Source organism: Antechinus flavipes, chromosome 5 (assembly GCF_016432865.1).
Source record: "Antechinus flavipes isolate AdamAnt ecotype Samford, QLD, Australia chromosome 5, AdamAnt_v2, whole genome shotgun sequence".
Classification (NCBI taxonomy): domain Eukaryota; kingdom Metazoa; phylum Chordata; class Mammalia; order Dasyuromorphia; family Dasyuridae; genus Antechinus; species Antechinus flavipes.
This window is the reverse complement of record NC_067402.1, coordinates 115,708,355-115,728,629: the sequence shown is the minus strand read 5'-3', so window position 1 is coordinate 115,728,629 and position 20,275 is coordinate 115,708,355. Positions and strand designations below refer to the sequence as shown.

Sequence of the window (20,275 nt, the reverse complement as noted above, 5' to 3'; positions counted from 1 at the left end):
CTCCCACCCCTACCCCAAGCAGACTGCAGAGCCTCTTCAGGGCCCTATAGGTGCTGGCAGAGCTGCCGAGCCTGCTCCGTGCAGATCTCCTTGCAGGCCCCGGCTTGGCTAGCTGACCTTGCACCAGGGGCCACTAGTAGGACTGCAGGGCATGATTGCTGGCCTTGGGGCACGAAAATCTGGTGAGTCTTTGGAACCAGAACCCAAGACCATTGGACTTGTTTTGGCAGAAGATACATTAAGTTAAGCTCCAGACAAAATCACCAAGGCACTGTGAATGAAGAAGGGATGTCTGTGGTCAGCTAAGCAACAAGAAGAGATGGACATTGGGGATATTAGTACATCAGAGCTGAGAAAAAGCACCCACTAAGAGCTCAGGAAGTGGGCCTGTCCTCTCTTCTCTGGGACTCTGGGGGAGATGGTAGGAGAAAAGCACAAGACCGGGGGCAAAGGGGGTGATGCTTGTGATTGCCTGCACACCCTCACACCCAGGCACGTGTACATGCATCTATTTGGAGAACCTGACAATTGGATTTTCCATTTAGTAGCTACCCCCTGCTGGGCTAATTCCTCCCTGTCCCTACATAGACTCCTCAGTGAAAGGACTGGGTAGAGCCACACCCTCCCCCTAGTAGGAGGCTGACTAACGGCACACCCCATTTTCTTTCCAGGGCCCAGGGTAGACCTGGAAGCCATGGGGTCAGCAAGAGTTTCCTCTTTCCGTTATACTGCCTGTTTTCTATCTCTTCCCATCCCATCATGGCCCTGAGAAAAAGAGGGTATCATTGGCCATTGATTTCATTTTATTTATTTGTCTCCCCTGCTGCGGGTGTCAAGGCATCCTCCACCCTGGCCCCAAGCCAGTCCCTCCTCTGAAGCCTGAGAATAGCAGTATTAAATAGAGTTTAGCAAGGAAAGACTTGAGCCAGCAGATTCCCCAGGCCATGCTTCCCACCTCCTGCCAACTAAGGATGGGGGGCTCCCTGGGAGGGAAGAGACAGGACGGAAAAGAAAGCTACTACTTCCTGGCCTGATTTGCCCTTCACCCCATGCTCCTGGCCTTGCCGTACAGGTTCTTTACCAGCTCCCACCAACAGGTAGTGGTTCACAGTGCTGCAGCAAAATGGAGATTTGTGGGGCAAAGAACTTTTGGGGAGGAAGTTAAGAAAAAGGGAAAAGCTGGACTTCACTTGGATTTGGGACCATTGCTCAGAAGGAGTGTGTAGACAGGGCCATCCCAGCCTAGTGAGTGGAGAGCAGGGGGAGAACTTCCCCTGGTCTAGCAAAAATCTCCTTCTCAGGTCTGGGCCTAAAGGGAACCTGGGATGGAGGAGAGGAGTCGCTGTAGCCTCTTTCTTTTTAACCACTAATCCACCAAACAGATGAGTAAACATAGAGCTGGAAAATATAGCTGGCCCGCGGCAGAAGGGCGAGCCAGCAGCGCCCAGCGCTCTGCGGTTAGCTGGGGCCGCTCTCCTGCCCCCGCTGTCCCCGTGAGGCTCCGGAAGCCCCTTGTCCAGACTCTCCCACTGAGGAATCGAGGGGAGCGGCCCAAGTGCCGCCCGGTGCTGCGGCTCCCTGGGAGGAGACGGGGCTTGCTCTGCGCCTTGCAGAGGCCTCTTCGGTGACAGTCGGAGTGTCAGCCTTGGGGATTACAAGTGACACACCGCTTCTTGGTGATCTGAAGTGATGAAGCGAGGGAGTGTGTGATGGCAGGCAGGACGTGGCATTAGCAGATGTCTTGTCAATGTCTATCTTCTCACGGCCCAACATCCAGAGTGGAGGGGGAGCGGATCGCTACCACCAGAGCCCCCCTCGGCTCCGGGGCGGGCCGGCCAACCTGCGTCCTGAAGACCACGTCCTCCCTACCTTCTTCCCGTAATGAAGTTCCACAACCCATCTCCGTCTGCCGGCGGCCACTGGCCTCCAGGAGCAAGAGGCTGCCCTCCCTCATTTTACAAGAATGAAGACTGAGGCTCGAAGAAAGTCCATGACTTGCCCAGGGTCACCCAGGTAGTAGCAGCAAAGGCAAGACTCTAACCCAGGTCCAGCATTCTCTCCACTACATCACACTGCCTCTCCTGAGGAAAAAAATGAACCCACAGTCTTCATCCTTGGTCTTCCTCTTTCTCACCTTTAGCCTTTGACCCACCAGATCCTGACACTCCTCCATTAGTGCCCTTGGTTTCACTGACTCCTTAACATCTTGTATCGGGTGACTGGCCTCCCCAGGCGCTACTTCCCGTCCCTTGTTCTGAGGGCAGCTGTGGAACTCTTGATATAGCCTTTACCTTAATGCTGCTAAATCCCCTTGAGCTATCACAGTAGGGATCAAGGAAAGATCAGTCCGCTCTCTTCACCATCCAGGGATACCAAGATTACTCCACTTATGCTGGAAAACTTTTTTCTCATACAGATTGTGACTCCCCTTCATTAGATATCAAGAGCACAGACTCCCATTATGGCCTAAACAAAGATGACTTCTCTTCTCTCTTTGTTTATGGAGCCTGGTACTATCACCAGAATTTCTTTCACTCCTCACAGTCGTTCTGGATTTATCCTTCATGCTCTGGCATTCTTCTCCCCACCAGAACAGGAGGAGAGAGACCAGGAAGAGTTAGTACTGAGGCTGCTGTGTGCTTCTCCCCCAACCTAGGTTCTGTCCTGGGATCACCCCAGGGACACTGCCTCTTGGATTCAGTGGGCTCTGGTAGAGGTTTGGGGAGGGAAGACCCTGGGATCACATAAGGTAACAGGGAAGAAAGAGTGTTAGGAGTCTAAGAGGAAATAAGGGGAGCAATAGGGGAGGCAGAGGAAAAAAAAGGAATCTATGAGAGGGACTACACAGGAGTGTTGGGTGGCAGCATGGGCTCTGTTAGTCCAGCATTAATAATCTGATTGAAGCAACAAGCAGCCCAACTGATCCAGAGATAATCCTAAATTAGGAAATTCTCCATGTGCCCTAGAGATAGGGGAACATTGTTGGCAAGCAGGCATAGCTGGGCAAATTCAGACTGGCAGTGTGGAGAAACTCTGCCATAGATAAAATGTTAGGCCCTAGAAAAAGATTTACATAAACTGATGCTGAGCAAAACAAGCAGAACCAGAAATACATTGTACACAATTAATCAAGAATGTTTGATGATCAACTATGAAAAACTCGGTTCTTCTCAGTGGTTCAGTGATCCAAAGCAATTCCAATAGACGTTGGAACAAAAATGCCATCCAGAAAAAGAACTATGGAGACAGAATGTAAATCAGCACACACATGCTATGTCCACTTCTTTTTTCTCTCTTACATGGGTTTTTTCCCTTTTTGCTCTGATTTTTCTCTTCCAACATGATTCATAATGTGTATTGAAGATCAATAAATTTACTAAGAGTTTAAAAAAAAAAAAGTTAGGCCCCAGAAGACTAGCAGACAACTTCATTTCTTAGCAAACCAAGGCAGAAAGCACAAGCTAGGGAGTTGAGTACCTCTAGTCCCAGTTTTGGGGATGGGTTCCATTGGTGAAAGAATAGTCAAAGCTAATTGGGGCAGCAAGAAATAGGCATTTGAAAACCTGTCATACTCACTTTTTCTGGTCAGCCAAATTTTGGGGAAGAGGGTCTTTTTTTGTGTGTTGACCAAGTCTGTGTGAATCTGGTGGGCAGACTTAATGGGAGTGTAAGAATATGTGGAAGTGTCTTGAATATAAGGATATTGGAGAGTAAACATAATATATGGTGTGATGGGTAATGGTATTAGGTAGAGGAATTAATAGAGTGGAAGTTAATATGTGAAGAAGTAATTAATTGAGTGGCAAAATGAAGAAAGAAATAGCAGTACTTTAAAAAGTTCTAAATGTTCTACTTTTTTCTCTCATCTTATTATTTCCTTCCCCACATAATCACATACAGTGCTAACACTCGATCCAATAGTCATATACACTTTTATCTTGGGAAACGAGGAGAGGAATCTTGACAAAATTCTGTTTTGTAGAATGGAAATCTTGAAAGCAGGTTTGACACCACAAAAACCGCACCTACAGCTTTAGTCAGCATCCCCTGCAACTAGCCCTGAAGTGCCCTCTATGAATCATATGGTGGAACACGGCCCCTGTCAGAATGGGGATGGGATGCCCTCTCTACCCAGGGGGGCATTTCACACTCTTTACCTGCACTCTGCTTCCATTTCCAAGTATGAATAGGAGGCCAGTTCTGGCTGTCAGAAAATCTTAGTTACAAAATGCTAAACCTGGGAGGGGCATTGGAGAGTTTCCAGTTTATCCTCACCCCTCCTCTGCCCACTCCTACCCCTCAGCCCCCATTTTTCAAATGAGGAAACAGACCCAAAGAATCTAAATTACTTCCTCAAGGTCATACGGCTCTGTGACAAGGAGCCAGGACGCCTTGCTACCAGGTCACAAGTATTTCTATTACATTCCTGTCTCTCACCTCCTGGCCATTGGGGTCCCTCTCTATGTAATGCCCCATTGAGGACCAGGCCTCCCGTGTACTTTGTCTGTCCCACCCTGTGGTCTTAGACCTTCTTCTAGCACCACCCACCACTGTCCTCAGCTTCCAGCTGCTCAACTAGAAAGTCACCTCCCTTCCCAGGTCTGACAGGCCCCAGCCCTCGGATAATCTCCCTCCTGCAGGATTGGACTTGACGTGCCATCACATTGAATCAGCGTCGGAGCCACCCCAGCCCTGACAGCTTGGTGGGAGGAGAAGAGAGGGAAGGGAGGAGAGGTTAGAAAGGGAGCAGCCCAGCCTCTGCAGTAGGAAAAAGGGACCAGGGTCCTTGATCCCTGTGCTGCCTGGGGCAGTCTCAGGTGCTGAGGGCCTCAGAGGTTGGACTTAAAGGACTCGCCCTAGCACCTCACCTGTGGAGTTCAGAGCGGGCCTGTTCCCTTTTGGGCCTGCTCTGTCCTCCCGCAGGCCCGGGGCCTACCCATCCTCCTCAGTCAGTCTCTCAACTCCTCATTGATTCAGAGCTGGAATGTCATCAAGGTCAGCATCCCTCTTTTTACAGATAGGAAAATTGAGACCCAGAGTGGGGTAAGGGAGTTGTTCAGAGTCATCTCAGTAATTAGTGACAGAGCCAGGTGGTGGCAGAGAGGGTGAACTCCTCTTCCTGTACTCAGTTGTGGCCTCGGGCACTTATGAATGTGTGACCCTGGGCAAGTCACTTCATCCTGTCTGCCTCAGTTTCCTCATCTGTAAAACTAACTGGAGGAAGTGGCAGTCCATTGAGGGCCAGCTCTGAGGAGTCAGAGGCGTCAGTTTCCTGTTGCTTGTGCTGAAGCTGAAGACTGTGTAAACTCAGGGATATTGGCTCACCACTCCTCTCTTGTCTCTTGAGAACCAAATTATCTTTTTGGTAACAAGGAAGCTAGGAAACAGCCAGAGAAAAATTCTCATGAGAAAGTTGCTTGTTATGGCTATATCTGAAGATAGAAAAATTCTTATCCTCAGATCAACAAATGTTCTTCGTTGCTAAGTACCCGCTTTTCTGGCATCATGCTTTCTCCTCAGCAAGGCCCCTGAGCTAGAGTAGAGCTTCTTGGCAAAGAAAACCCCAAGTGGGGTCACAGAGAGTGAATACTACTGAAACAAGCAGACTGAAACCAAGAGCCCTCTACCTCGGAATTCAGTCTTTCCCACTTTCCCAAGCTGCCTTAGGTAGTCCCAGTAGTTCCTATTCTGAAACACTTAGCCAGGTCACCTAGAAGGTATTATACAGTGAAAACACCTAGAAACTTTGTTGGATGAGCTCCACGTCTTCCAGAGTCAACGGGAACATTGAGCAGACAGACAGGGAGGGGGGAGAAATAGCAGACAGGGTAAGATGCCCGGAGAGAAGACTTCCAGTTGGCTCCCCCTTTTTCTCCTCATGCACCTTCTTGTCCCGGTCCCATATCTGTGTAAGACCGACCCCGTCCCTCTGTGTGACTGTCTGTGCTTCTCTCCCCTTCTCTACCCACAGGTGTGGGCCCACTATGAGGAGCAGCCCGTGGAAGAGGTGTCGCCGGTGCTGGAAGAAAAGGAGCGCTCCGCCAGCTACAAGCCCGTCTTTGTGACGGAGATCACCGACGACCTGCATTTTTATGTTCAGGATGTGGAGACCGGTGAGCGAGCTGGGCTTGCCATTCTCCCTGTGCCGAAAAGCTCCTTTCTCCTTTTGTCCAGTGGGAGAAAGATAAGGGGCCCCTTGAGAATAAGTTTCCCTGAAGGCCTGATGCATCCAGGTTTGCCCTTAGCATCCCCCACCCCACCTGACGCCTGTCAGGTTCCTGTTCTTTCTTCACCACATCCTGCGGAAGCCCGTCTCACTACTTTTAGTACAGAGACTCAGGTTCTTCCCTGAACCCACTGCAGAGACTTGGAAACACCACGAGGCAGCGAATGTGGCCAATGGTTTCCAGAAGATAAGGGATTTCCACTTTCTCCCCAGAACACCTTGACCAGGCTAAGTAGGGAACAGATTGTCTCGGTGTCCAAGAGTCGACGTAAGCACACCCCTTCTTCCTCCCACCTCATGATTCCATTTTCTGAGGTGCACATCTCCCCAGGGAAGAGAGCCAAAAAGGGAAGATCCTTGGTTCGCCTGTGCTGGGTGTTTTTCCTTTAGAGGTTAACAGAACCCCGAGTGGAGTGAGTAGCCAGTTACCATGGAAACAAGCGGAGCTCTGGGGGTAGGCGTCCCATGGGCATTGCCAACCCTCCTAAAGCCCCTAGCCTCTCTTCACCCCCTTGCAGCTCCTCCTTTCCCAGCCTCTTCTGCCTATGGAAAATCGTGCTCCTGGAGGCCAGAGAGGCATTAAAAAGATGACCTTTAGAGGCTGAGCCAAGCCTCCCTGCCCTCCCTTGTGTACTTCCTTCCCCCTTTCATCTCTACCCTGCCTGGAGGAACAGAGTGATGAGTGAAAAAGAGGAGGCTCTCACAACATCCTCCAGGCAAGCCTGGAGCTGAGGGGCAGCAACAGCCAAGGAGCAGGGCCAAGGAGGAGGCTCCAGCAGCTCGCACAGCCCAGGCCCTGATGGTCTCACCTCCTCCTCTCTCATGGTGTTTCTCAAGAAGCTGCCTTTGGAGCCGGGCTATTCTGACAGACACCCGTCCTTTATTGGACTTAGGCTCTCTGCGTCTGCGATGAGAGAAAAGGAGGAGAAAAATATCCCTAGTTATAGAGCAGGAGAAGAGAGTGAGCAGCTTTTGGCATTGGGACAAGAGGGATCCTAGGAGAGACTGGGGAGCTGCGAGTTGGGCTGGCTTAGGAGATACTGACACCACCTCAGGGGAAGCTGCCTCGGACCCTGGAGCCCAGCCAGGAAATCAGAACTGAAGAATTCCTATTTATATGCAGCTTTGAGGTTTACAAAAGGCTTTCCTCCAGCACAGTGAGAGAGCAGCAGTGAAAGGATTATTCTCCCCATTCTGGAAATCAGAAAGCCAAGCCTCCGAGGGTTTAAATGATTTGCCTGCAATTACACAACTAATAAGTGTGGGTAAAATTTGAACCCAGTTTTCTTGCCTCCAAATCCTGGGCTCTGCCCACAGTGCTGTGCTGGTTATGTCTAATATGCTAAAGTTGAAAAAAAAATTACTTTTTTCTCTAGCATGATCATAGACAACTCTGGATTGAATTGAATGAGAGTAAGGATTTCTATATGGTAGAAATGAGAACCAAACCTAGACACAAGGCCAAAGTGCCAAAGTTTGCAGAGAATTGTCAGGCAAACCAACTTGCATCAAACTCATGAAAAAGTAGCTGTTTTAATGAGACAAAACCAAGTAGTGGTCATTTTTGGAATGGGAGCAAAACGGGTATCTAGTTTTGCTCAAATAAAGTTGGGTACTTCTGTGAAAGTAGCGTCCCACAACAAAGAGGACACTAGACCAGTATTGAAGACTGTTTGCCATAGTTTCTCATTTTGACAATAATAGTAGCTTGAATTCACATCGTGCAGCATCTTCACCTACACATAGAGATTTTAATTAGTGTCGAGAGGTTGAAAAACTGTCAAAAGAGAGATTGAAGATGAATAATAGAGCGAGCATTTTGAGCATTCTTTACAAAACTACATACACACAGTTTGCATGTGTGTGTGTGTGTATGTGTGTGTGTCATATATTCACTTATTTAATCTTCACAGCCACAGATAACTACAGAGTATTAATAGACAGATACAAGTATTAAAATCCTCAATTTATAGATGAGGAAACGGGTTCAGAGAGGTTATGGGGTCTGCCCACAGTTGAAGGAATCTCACTACATCTCTGAGAAATGTATACAGCCTTTACTTGAAAAACTTCAGGGAAGTGAAACCCATCATTTTCAAGGTAGTCCTTCCTGCTGGGGGGTAGCTCTCATTGTTAGGAAGCCCTTGCTTTGCAGTTTTCCCTCTTCCTTATGATAGACTCTCACAAGCTTGGATTCTTCTATCATTGGTTCCCTGTCCCAAAATCTTTTCATTTTTAAGCTAAACATCCCTGGTCTCTTTCACTAACTAGCATGAAGCATGATCTTGAGATTCTTCATCATTCTGGCTACTTTTCTTCAGATGCTCTCCACCCTATCAATTTCCTTCCAAAATTATAGTGCCTCCTACTAAGCATAATGTTCCAGACGAGGTCTGAAGTACAAGAAGATGATAACTTCCCTGGACCTGGACACTTGATCACTCTTCATATAGCCCTATATTTATCACATTCAGTTTTTGGCAGCCACATCACACTGTTGACTCATTGAACTTTCATGCCACTAGAACTCCCATATCTTTTTCATTTTATACTTTAAAAATTGATTTTTTTTCCATCTAATATAAGACTGTACATTTATCCTTACTGAATTTCATCATCTTAGATTTGGCCCAATGTTCCCTGTCAAGTTTGTTTTGAACCTATCTCTGTTATCCAGTATGTTATCTATCCTGGCTTTGTACCATATGTGAATTTGATAAGTGTATTATCTATGTCTTTATCCAAGTCAGGATTGCTCTAGGTCTGACCATCCAAGCATTCTGTCTACTAGCCCATATCTTTTTACTTTTACATAAGATTGGCTTGACACTACTGAATGCTTTGCTAAATCTAAGCATGCTGTGTTTGTACTACTACTCTTGGCTACCCGTCCACTAGCCCATTCAAAAAAGGAACTTGTCTGGCATGATCAGATTTGGTGAATACATGTTGACTTTTCATGCTCACTTTTCTTTTTTTTAATAATTACCAACTTCCCCTTAGTGATATATTCCAGTATTTTAGCAGAAATCAAAATCAGGCTTATCGGCAGATTTTATTTTGCTCTCTCTTCTGAAGATCAGGTTAATATCCGTCCTTCTTATTTCTTCTCCCCTTCTTCACAATCTTTCAAAGATCACTTATAATAACTTAACAATTGTATTTGTTCATTTGTTCTGTTCCCCAGGATAAAGTACCTGCTGAGTTGAATTCATTAAGAACACCTGGTTACTATCTCCCTATTTACAGGTGAATTTTGAACCTAAGCTCTTTGACTCCAGAGCTGGTGCCCTCCTGCCATTTTTAATCTGTCCCCTTCAGTCTGAGATCATTCTCCTTGACAGAGAAAGCCAGCAAAATAAAATGCAGCTCTGCCTTCTCTCCATTTTTTTTTTAACCTCCTTCCTTCTGGCCCAAACAGCAGCTCTGTCTCATATTTGAGCAGCTTTTCTATAGTATGAGTTTAAAAATTTTTTTTTTTTCAAATTCTTTTTCCTTTTCTATCTAGCCTCACTTTGTTCAGAGTCTTAGCACTTTCAGCACTCTTCTTACAGGATTGGGCTATTCTTTGGTATTCATGCTCCATTACCTGCCCCTGCTTCCATCTTCTTTTTATAGTCAATTACTTAGCTACTTCTGTTCCTCAGATAGGATGTTACATCTCTTACCTCCAAGCTTTTGCACTAGCTGTCCCACATACCTGAAATACTTTACTTTTCTCTCTTAGAAGCCACAGATTCTTCAAGATTCAGCTCAAACTTCTGCAAGAAGTCTTTATAGATCTGTTCTAGGTGCCAAAGCTTACCCTTTTAAGGTTGAATCCTGCAACTATATGTATCTTGCAAATACTACTTTTTTATTATGTGTTCTCTCCAACTATAATGTAATCTCCTTGAGGAAAAGCACTGTTTTTACCCCCCTTTTTTTTTTTTGCTTACCTTCAACTTAGTATAGTGTCTAGAATATAGGAAGCATTTAGTAAATGCTTGTTGACAAGTTGTGCTTCCCCATCAAATTTTTTTTTTTTTGGACCTCTTCTTTTTCCTCATAATATGAATTGTTTTTCTTTGGGATTTTAGAATTGTGTTCTTGAAACTTTTATATCCTTCCTAGACTCACTTGCCCTATAGAAATTTTTATCCACAGGCTCCTACCTATCCTTTTTTTTTTTAATTGCAAAGAAGGAAGGAATTTTATTTTATTTTCTCAATGGTTCTTTTTTTTTCCAGTTACATGTAAAGATAGTTTTCAACATTCATTTTTGTAGTATTTTGTGTTCTACATTTTTTTTTCTCCTTATCTCTCCTCTCCCCAAAACAACAATCTGAAATAGGTTATATATGCATAATTCTTTTAAATATATTTCCATATTTGTCATGTTTTGCAAGAAAAATCAGACCGGGGGGAGGAGGGTGGGAACCACGAGAAAGAAAAAGCAAACAAACCAAAAAACAAAAGGTGAAAATACTATACTTTTATCCCTATTCAGACTCCATAGTTCTCTCTATATATGTGGGTGGCATTTTCCATCCTAAGTCCATTGAAATTGTCTTAGATCAATGTATTTCTAAGAAGAGCTAAGTCTATCATAGATGATCATCACATAATCTTACTGTTTGGTTCTTCTCACTTTATTCAACATCAGTTTATGTAAGTCTTCCCAGGCTTTTCTGAAATCAGTCTACTCAGTTATTTCTTAAAGAATAATAATATTCCATTACCTTCATATACCATAACTTATTCAGCCATTCCCCAATTAATGAACATCCACTTAATTTCCAGTTCCTTGACATTACAAAAAGGGCTGCCACAAACATTTTGGCAACATGTGAATCCTTTTCCCTTTTTTATGATCTCTTTGGAATACAGATCCAGTAGAAACACTGCTGAGTCAAAGGGTATGTATGCACAGCTTCATAGTCCTTTGGTCATAGTTTCAACTGGTTCTCCAGAATGTTTGGTTCAGTTCATAACTCCACCAACAATGCATTGGTATCCCAGTTTTCCCACATCTCCTCCGATATTTATCATCTTTTCCTGTCATCTTAACCAATCTGAGAGGTATGAGGTATCTCAATGTTGTTTTAATTTTCATTTCTCTAATCAATAGTGATATAGAGCATTTTCTCATATGACTGTAGAAACTTTAATTTCATCAACTGAAAATTGTTAATGTCCTTTGAACTTTTATCAATTGGGGAATGACTTGTATTCTTATAAATTTGAGTCAGTTCTCTATGTATTTTAGAAATGAGGTCTTTATCAGAAATACTGGCTATAAAAATTGTTTCCCATCTTTCTGCTTCCCTTCTAAATCTTGGCTGTATTGGTTTTGTTTGTGCAAAAACTTTTTAATTTAATATAATCAAAATTATCTATTTTGCATTTCATAATGTTCTCTATTTCTTGTTTGATCATAAATTCTTCTCTTCTCCAGTCTGATGATCTGTTTGCTCTTTCTGTCCAGTGGCATGTAGTTCATTCTGATAAGAATGCTGCTTCTGTTTCTGTTTGTTTTTCTCATGCCTTCTACCATCCTTTCCCTTCTGGTTCCTGTCTTTCCATACATGAGTTGATCTTGTGACGCTTGATGGCACAGTGGCCTAGAACCATGAGGATCCAACATTACAGTTACCTTGTGATGCTTCCCAGCTGGGTAACCCTGACAAGCCTTTTAGCTTCAGTCTCCTCATCTGTAAAGTGAGAACCATAAGGGCACCTCTTCTCAGGGTGATTGTGAGGATCCAATGAGTCAGTGTTTGTAAAATGCTTCGCTCAGGGCCTGGCACATAGGAGATTTAATAGTCTAGAGTCAAGTACCTCATCTCTCAAGTCCCATATTCTCCTGTACTTCTTTGTCTCTGCAAGGCAGACCTGAAGTGCTTTGAAGAACAGCATCTTTCATATTATCCCACACAAGTCCAGTTCTGTGATAGAGTCTTTAGTCACTATGTCTTGTAGGACAATTGTGGAGTTACTTCATCAGGACAAGAACTTCATGGTTAGTAAAGAATGAGCTTCAGAGAACAGCAAGGACAAAAAAGAGGAAAGGGATAGAAATAATGACCTCAGACTGAATTTCCAGAATAACTGAAGAGAATAAGTAAATTGAGAAAGAGAAAAACTTTGAAGCTTTTATGCTCCCATTTCCCAACCTCCCCAAGACAACTTTTACTCTTTATGGTGACCTGAATGGTTTTGTTCTTTCTCTCTCCCATCCACCACTTACTTTTAGTTAAAGCAAGTTAGAACTTGCTTTTAGGAAGTAACTGATAAACTGATCCTATTAAATTGTATCTAATCAATAGAAGTGGGGCAGGGGAGGGGAGAGCAAAAAAGCTCTGATTTTATAATTTCAAACCAGGAAAAACCATATGAGTGAGTCATGAGATAGAAATGATCCTAAAGTGTCTTAGGGGTAAGCTCAGCCCTAGTCGTGACATTCATTTCTGTAGGAAGGAATTGAGGATGGTAAAATGTTCACTGGTGGGTGAGGAGAAGAGTCAGCTACCTTCAGATCCAGATTCTTGGAAATGCAAGGAGAACACACACACACACACACACACACACACACACACACACACACACAGTCTAATTCTCTGGCCTCACTGAGAGCAAAGTTATCCTCTGAAGTGACTAGAGAGTAATAGAGAATGTGATCTGCCAAAGGAGAGTTAGGATCTGGGCAGGCTGCCCTGAAAGAAGACAAGGGAGAAGCCAGCAGATCTGCTGTTGAATCAGGGCAGGCTTCCCAGGAGAGCGTCAGGTAAGCTATGTTAGACAGTAGTGCAGAGAAGAAAACTTAAAGGGTTCCCACAGGGACAAAATGCATGGACCAATCCCCCAGGGCACATGGTAGTAAGAGAAAGGAAAAACCAGGAAGGGGTGGGAGCTGCTTGCCCCAAAATTAAGAGGAATTCAAGTTTCCTCACAGGGAGAAAAAAATGATGGCATTTCTGTGATATAAAAGGCCACCTAGACATTCCTTCTGTTACCAATGAAGCAGCCATTGATTATAAATGAAGTTTTAGAAGTTTGCACTGTATCCATATTCCCACAGTATGGATTGGGACAGGGGAAGAAGAAACCAACCCAACCGCAGCCTTGGAGTTCATATGGCCACCAGAGTGGATAAAAATGTCTAAAAACCAAGGAACATTGAGGTCAATGATGAAATCACATCCATTTGAATAAAGGAGAATCTGGGCTCATTAGGCCAAAGTTTTATCACTTTTTTCTAGATTTTGACTCTGCTTTTCAGGCCAGATCCCTATTGTTTAATTATTCCTTTCTTGAGGATTTTCTGTGATGGAGACAAGGGACCTTGTCTCCACCTTTGCCTTTCATCTCACCATGTAGATTGTAGGATGGTGTAGTGGGGTAACCATACTAGTTTTTTTGCCTGGAGGTAGACAACCATCTGTATGACTTGGGCCAGATATAATCTTGGAGTAGAGAAGCTGGAGGATAAGAGAAAAGAGTAGATGAAAAGATGAGTTGGTATATCCAGAGAACTGTGATTTTGAATCCATGATTTTAGTCAGATCCACTCTTCCTAGAAAAATTCCACCTTTAGGACTGGTAGGAGTTGGAAAAATATGCACCACTTCCATGGAGCCATGCTCCTTCCTGCTCGTCCAGCTGCCCTAATCACAGAATCATAGGCTTCCAGCTAGAAGGAACCTTGGGCCAGTGTTGTCAATGAGGAAACAAAGACCAGAGGGGGCATGGGGCTTACAGCCATTCAGTAAAGGCGGAGTTGGAATTTGAACCCAGGCCCCCGACTCTCAGCCCTAAGAGGCATTTTGCTCATTGTGACCAGTCCCTTCCTCTTCAGTCTGACTTAAGCCTTAAATAACCAAGACACTGATATCCTGTTTGCCCCTCATCATCCTTGGAGAGGGCGGGGGGAGAAAGGAGAGGGTAGGGAGACCAACTCATGATTGAGGGTTCAGGAATGGAAGAGGTCACTGCCTTCCTACTCAGTGCACTGGCGGGATCTTGAGGCGCGGCGCACCGGCCTCACCTCGCTTTTTCTCCACTGTCACCCACACGCACAGGTACACAACTGGAGAAGTTGATGGAAGGCATGAGAAATGACATTGCCAGCCACCCACCCATAGAGGGATCCTATGCCCCTCGACGAGGAGAATTCTGCATTGCCAAGTTTGTGGATGAAGAATGGTAAGCACCCTGGACAGAACAAGTGAGGGGAGGAGAGGGGATGTCCTGGGAGCTGCCCCAGAGCCGCTCACGTTCATGGGCCCAAGGCAGCCCTCTTGGGTTTGCAGCTTTTCCAAGGTGGCGTGATGACATCATTCTGCTCCTTTCCTGGCAGCTCCCTTGGCTGATGGGTTGCATTGCCTTGCTGGTGATTTCCCCCTGCCAGTCCGGAGCCAGCTTTGGGGGCAGTCAGTTGGCAAGTTTGGATAGGAGAGCACCCTGCAGTTTGGCCTGCTCCCCGAATGCAGAAGCAAGTGGCATTCTCCCAACTCCCCTGGGGAACTAGCCTGGGGAAGGCCTAATGAAACTGAACCAACTGGCTTGTTCCACACTCACACAGCAGAAACAGCAGTGTTGGGGGGTAAGATGGGGGGAGGCATGAAGAGTACACTCCAGCCTGGGGGCCACCCCCAGGTTGTCCAAGGCTGGTGAGAGACTAGCACCCTGAAGTTGGAAAAGGGTCAGCTAAGGCTGGCTGCAGAGGGCAGGGCCCATGGCCTTCCCTGGGTGAGAGAGTGACTTGGATGTGTTCCCTGCTATAGCCTCCCAGACAGATCTGCCGACTAATTACAGCTACTGTTTAGTGTGCTGGGTTTAAACAGCAGACATCAATCTAGTCATTAGTCTTGTTGCTTTATGCCCTGAGGACACATTAATCTGCTCCATGCATTCCATTCTTCCTCCCCTCTCCTTCCCTGGTTACTGAGATCCAGTAGAAGGATGGACATTCAGCATAGGCTGAGAGAGTGGTGATCCCCAAAGCCTTCTCTGGGCTTGTAGAAAGGTGGTCTGGTGCATGGTCCTGCTGATCTATTCCCCCCCGGGGGTTTCTGAATAGTCTGGGGCCCTCTTCCTCCATTCTCCCACCTCAGCTCCGAACCCCACCTACTGTGGCTGTGTTTTCACTATGGCCGATACTCTTGCAGGTACCGAGCTCGGGTAGAAAAGGTGGAGTCTCCAGACAAGGTTCACGTCTTCTACATCGACTATGGCAATGTGAGTTTTGGGGTTTTAGCAGGGTACCCTGCAAACACAAAAGACTCACTGGGAAGGGGAAAAATGAATGCTTTCTAGCATGCTTGGGGTACAGACAAAGCTGCACTTCTAAGAAGGGGGAGAACACTGGGGTTCTTAAGATTTTTTAGGTTATAGATTTCTTGGCAATCTGGTAAAGCTTCTTAGAATCATTTTTTGAATGCATAAAATGAAATATTCCAAGTTAGAAAAGAAATCAATTAGCAACAGTTATAATATTTTAAAACAAGTTCATAAGTCCCAGGTGAATAATCCCTGGAATAGGAGAATTGTATTCTGGTCAGAGCCATAGGCTTATATCCTACTTCGGGTACATATGTCCACCATGTATTGTTTCATATAATCCTAGCAAGGAATTGAATCTGATGCCCTTCATTCTCCCTCAGGGCGGCCCCTCAGGTCACAGCCATGTAAGATGGGAGCACAGATTGTAAGTGTGTCTGTGTGTGACTGTGCTGGGTTAGATGTGTTCTCAGGATCCCTGTACCCTGAAAGAAAATTAACTCAGGCCTGGAGCAACAACAGCAGCAAACAGAAATCCCAAGAGATCCCAGCAAGTCTTCCACGTCCCTCACATAACCCCAAGCTTCATCTTTCACTCCTAGAGTTAGGGATGATACCTGTTCTACATCCACACACCTCCCCACCTGCCCTTGCCCCATTTCCTTGGCCACAAGGAGGAATAAGGAACAACTTTTACAGCCTCTGCAGTCAGGTTCCCCAGACAACAGGTCTTAGTTGTGTGGCAGGTGTATAGGAGTCACACTGTGGATGCTGTAGGTACAGTGGCAGGAGAGAGAAGGCCTTTCCAGCTGGGCCTCTGCACTGATCCTGGGCTGCTTCCTGTTTCCCCTCAGGGGTTAGACTCAGTCATGGGGCGCAGAGAACAAAAGGAAGCTCTGAAAGCAAGGGAACATGGGAGTCCAGGCCTCATTTGCTCTCTAGTAGAGCCAAAGCAGAATAGGCAGCCCTCCAGGGACTCCCGGGATGTTCCCCTTCTTAGCTGACAGCCGAGACCTCCTCTGTCTCTGCCTAGCAGAAGAATCAGGAACCTGTCTCCCAGAAGATAAGTCTTTGGAAGGAAATGGAAACAATAATTAGCCCAGTTATCACTGTGATTATTTTAATAGGCACTGCGGGTGTCCCCGGCACCAGACCTGGGGTGAGAAGAATGGAGTCCCTAGGATTAGCTGCCATCTGGGGCGGACACTGCCCTCCAGGGGTTGGATGGCTGAGAAAGGCTGTGGGTGCAGCTCCCGGGGAACCCGCCCCAGGGCTGAGAGTCAGAAACTCTTAGTTAGATTTTGGGGATTTTCACTAGAGCTAAAGGCCCAATCTGGATGGTGTCCTGCAGAAAGAAGGGAACCTAAGGATGGAGGCTCATGGGATCTGAAGGTGTGCCTTTTCTATGCTTTCCCCTCAGAGAGAAATCCTTCCATCTAGCCGTCTGGGTACGTTACCGCCCGCCTTCAGCACCCGAGTGCTGCCCGCTCAAGCCACGGAGTATGCCTTTGCCTTCATCCAGGTGCCACAAGATGTGAGTCCACACCCCTTGTTTAATATGCTGTGTTAAATGTCTGCCCATCTCTAGGACAGATGTGCCTCCGGGCATATGAGCACAACTTGGGGGAAGATCGTGGGGGGAAGCAGCGAGTGCACGAGGACGTGTTGGACAGGGCTCAGTAGGACCAGGAGGGCTGATGTCCCAGTCACTAATGTCCTTGCTCTTTGTGGTGCTACTCTGCCCCCCAGGAGGATGCCCGCACAGATGCTGTGGACAGCGTGGTTCGGGACATCCAGAACACTCAGTGCCTCCTCAATGTGGAACACATGAGCCCTGGCTGCCCCCATGTCACCCTTCAGTTTGCAGATTCCAAGGGTGATGTGGGACTGGGCTTGGTTAAAGAAGGACTGGTCATGGTGGAGGTTCGCAAGGAGAAACAGTTCCAGAAAGTGGTATGTTATTAGGGGAGGGAAGCACTCTATTCATGGTAAGGCCTGAGGCTCTGCTGCTTTTCTTGTGGCAAAAATTACCCACGGGGCTAGGGGTGGGATTGGGATATGGAAGGGGAGTAGCCACAGAAAAGGAGAGAAGGGATCAAGGCCAGGCAGACTACTTAATTACTTTCCAAGTTAAATGAGTTTGACTAACAATTTAAGTGCAAACTGGAAAGGGAAATTAACCCTTAACTTTTCCCCTGGATGATGGGCTTGAGGAAAGGGCACATTTAGACAGTTCTGGCCAGAGATGTCTTTGCCCCTTCCTTCTTCATGTTCATGAGGAGACAAGGTACGTTACTCCCATAATGCAATACAAACAGGTGCCTCCCTTCCTAGATCTATGCTGAGGTGTTTTAAGCCACCTTCTAGGGATATGATCTTCTTTATCGATAAAATGAAAATCATCGCCCTGCACCCCTTCCATTCACATCCCAAGATTATCTCCATACTTACTAACCCTCACTATACTGAAAAAGGTTCCTTTTGTAAGGAACCAAGGCCACTTCTCAACTAACAGGAGGGAACCTGCTTCCCACACAGGTCAATCCCAGCGTACCCTCTCATGAGGGTAAATCAGAGATATGAAATTCCTTCTAGCTCTGCCATTATAAGTCAGAAAACTTATCACTGAGCAAAAAGGACATTTTTGTCTTCCACTCCACCTCTTGGCCCAATGGTTTGCAGAAAATAGAGAAATTTAGTTTGAAAACAATACCTCTTTTGGGCCTTTACTATCTTCCTTTCCTCCATTTCATCTATCTTTTCCCCTTCTTCCAGTCTCTCCATTGCCCTTCTCTGTTTCTCTCCTGACGACCCGGTCCTAACTAATTTATTTGTGGCTGGTTCATGGGTCGATGGTGTTGATTGTGAGAGTCAATATTTCATTTGCAACAAGACACCACTGTTTATAAAATAGAGCCTTTTCTGCTGCTGCTTCTCCTTCTACTTTGGGGCCTGACTGCTCACATTCTCTGTCCCTCTACCCCCACTTTGGAAAGCTACCTTTTCAAGGGCAGAGTGAGTTCTTCCAGTCATTGAACTGAAGAACTGCTCAGGCATTCTCTGGCCTCTGGAATCTCCCAAATCACAGAACCAGAATTTGAGAGTGGAAGGAACTTCAGTGACTAATCTAATCCAAACTGTACACAAAAGGAAATATCCACTGTGTCATAACCAACAAATGGTCAAGGACCTCCAAGGAGGAGAACTGTTATCACCTCCTCGTGGTAGTCCTCAGGCTCATTCTACTCTGCACAGCTCTCACCATGAGGAAGTCATTTCCTGGTATTGAGCCCAACCTATAAATTTGCCTTTTTACAACTTCATCCTATTGTTCCTGGTTCTGGCACTTTGGAGCCAAAGGAGCACCATATGACATCCCTTAAAATACTTGGACAGCTGTCGTGTCTTCTCTGAATTTTCTCGATTTACCTCGTGTTCCTAATCCTGATGAAAATGACGGGGGTAGAGGGTGCCATTCACAAGATTAGGAGTGCCATAGGCTAATTCTTGTGGTCCACTATTTCCCTGACATCCTTCTCCCTGCTCTTAAATTTACAGATCACAGAGTACCTGAATGCACAGGAGTCAGCCAAGAGTGCCAGGGTGAGTTCCTGCCCCCAAGGACCACTATGAGGTGGGAGAAAGGTGGGTCATATCATTTGGGGAAGAACACACTGAACTAACCCAAATGTTTTCTCTTTCTTGTTACAGCTGAATCTCTGGCGTTATGGGGATTTTCGAGCAGATGATGCAGATGAATTTGGCTACAGCCGCTAGAAAGTGTCTCTTGTCCCCATCAGCACCGCTTACACTAAAACCTTTTCCCCCTGGGAGGAAGGTGTCAACTGGAGAGCCCAGGACTGGGAAGGGGAGGGAGGCGGGGGAGGGGGAAAGAATGGGTCCAGCTTTGCTTCAGTATATGGGACTGTCTTGGGAGGCAGAATTCCTAGGCAGGAGGATGGGGAGCCAGAAAGCTTTCCTAGGGGCTGGGGGCATTGCCATCTGGGCTGATGGATACTGCCGTCCCAGGTTCCTCCTGACCTGATTTGTGTTTTTTAATTGTCTTCAAATCAACTTGCCTATGAACAGGAATAAACAAAAAAGACTTTGTGCACTGGGGAGGCAAGGGAGAGCCATCAGCTAAGAGAAGCTGCCACTTGGTACCCTCCCTAACCCATATGGCCTCCTTTCCTCTGTGCCTCCTAGTTCTCTGACTGATAGTTGATTACGTTACTTCTCTGATCTATCCATTCTTAAATGCCAGCAGCATCTATCCCTTGCTCCTTACCCTAGATGCCAACCCCTGTTCTGTATTTAAAGCTTGCGAGACCCAATAAAGTAGTACAGTGCTGTCCGCAGCCCGTGTTGTTCATTATGGAAGCCAGAAAACGCTCTGCAACGTGCTCAGCCAGTGGGGGCAAAGTGTTCGTTCAGACAGTCATCCAGGGCGTGAAGCCGTTCCCCTGACCCCCCACTGACCGAGCCAGGATGTTTCCCTAAGGATCTGCTCCTTTCTCCTCTGTTATTGGCTGTGCCTTTTATGCTTCCGGTGGATCCCTGAGCTGAGTCATCCCACTGAGGACTTCTGGGACTCCTAGCTCATCATCACCCAAGTATTGTAGGACAAGAGACAGTTCAGACCCAGAGTTCTGATTAAACAAGTGAGACGAGACAATAGGGGCAATTGGTTGGCCCAATGGATAGAGCGCCCAGCCTGGAGTCGGGAAGTCCTGAGTTCATATGCAGCTTCAGACACTAGCTGTGTGACCCCAGGGACTTAACTCAGTT

At 46.2% G+C, this 20,275-nt stretch overlaps 1 protein-coding gene across 1 annotated transcript in view; it reads left to right on the top strand.

Annotated features, from left to right (window-relative positions):
• Positions 1-19,845, top strand: part of SND1 (staphylococcal nuclease and tudor domain containing 1) — a 499,624-nt gene extending 479,779 nt beyond the window's left edge. The window contains exons 18-24 of the mRNA XM_051963240.1: positions 5,972-6,113; positions 14,287-14,410; positions 15,376-15,445; positions 16,908-17,021; positions 17,237-17,440; positions 19,046-19,090; positions 19,199-19,845. Coding sequence (XP_051819200.1) covers positions 5,972-6,113; positions 14,287-14,410; positions 15,376-15,445; positions 16,908-17,021; positions 17,237-17,440; positions 19,046-19,090; positions 19,199-19,264 — 765 coding nt within the window. The 3' untranslated portion in view covers positions 19,265-19,845. The remainder of the gene's footprint in view (positions 1-5,971; positions 6,114-14,286; positions 14,411-15,375; positions 15,446-16,907; positions 17,022-17,236; positions 17,441-19,045; positions 19,091-19,198) is intronic.
• The last annotated feature ends 430 nt before the right edge of the window (positions 19,846-20,275 follow it).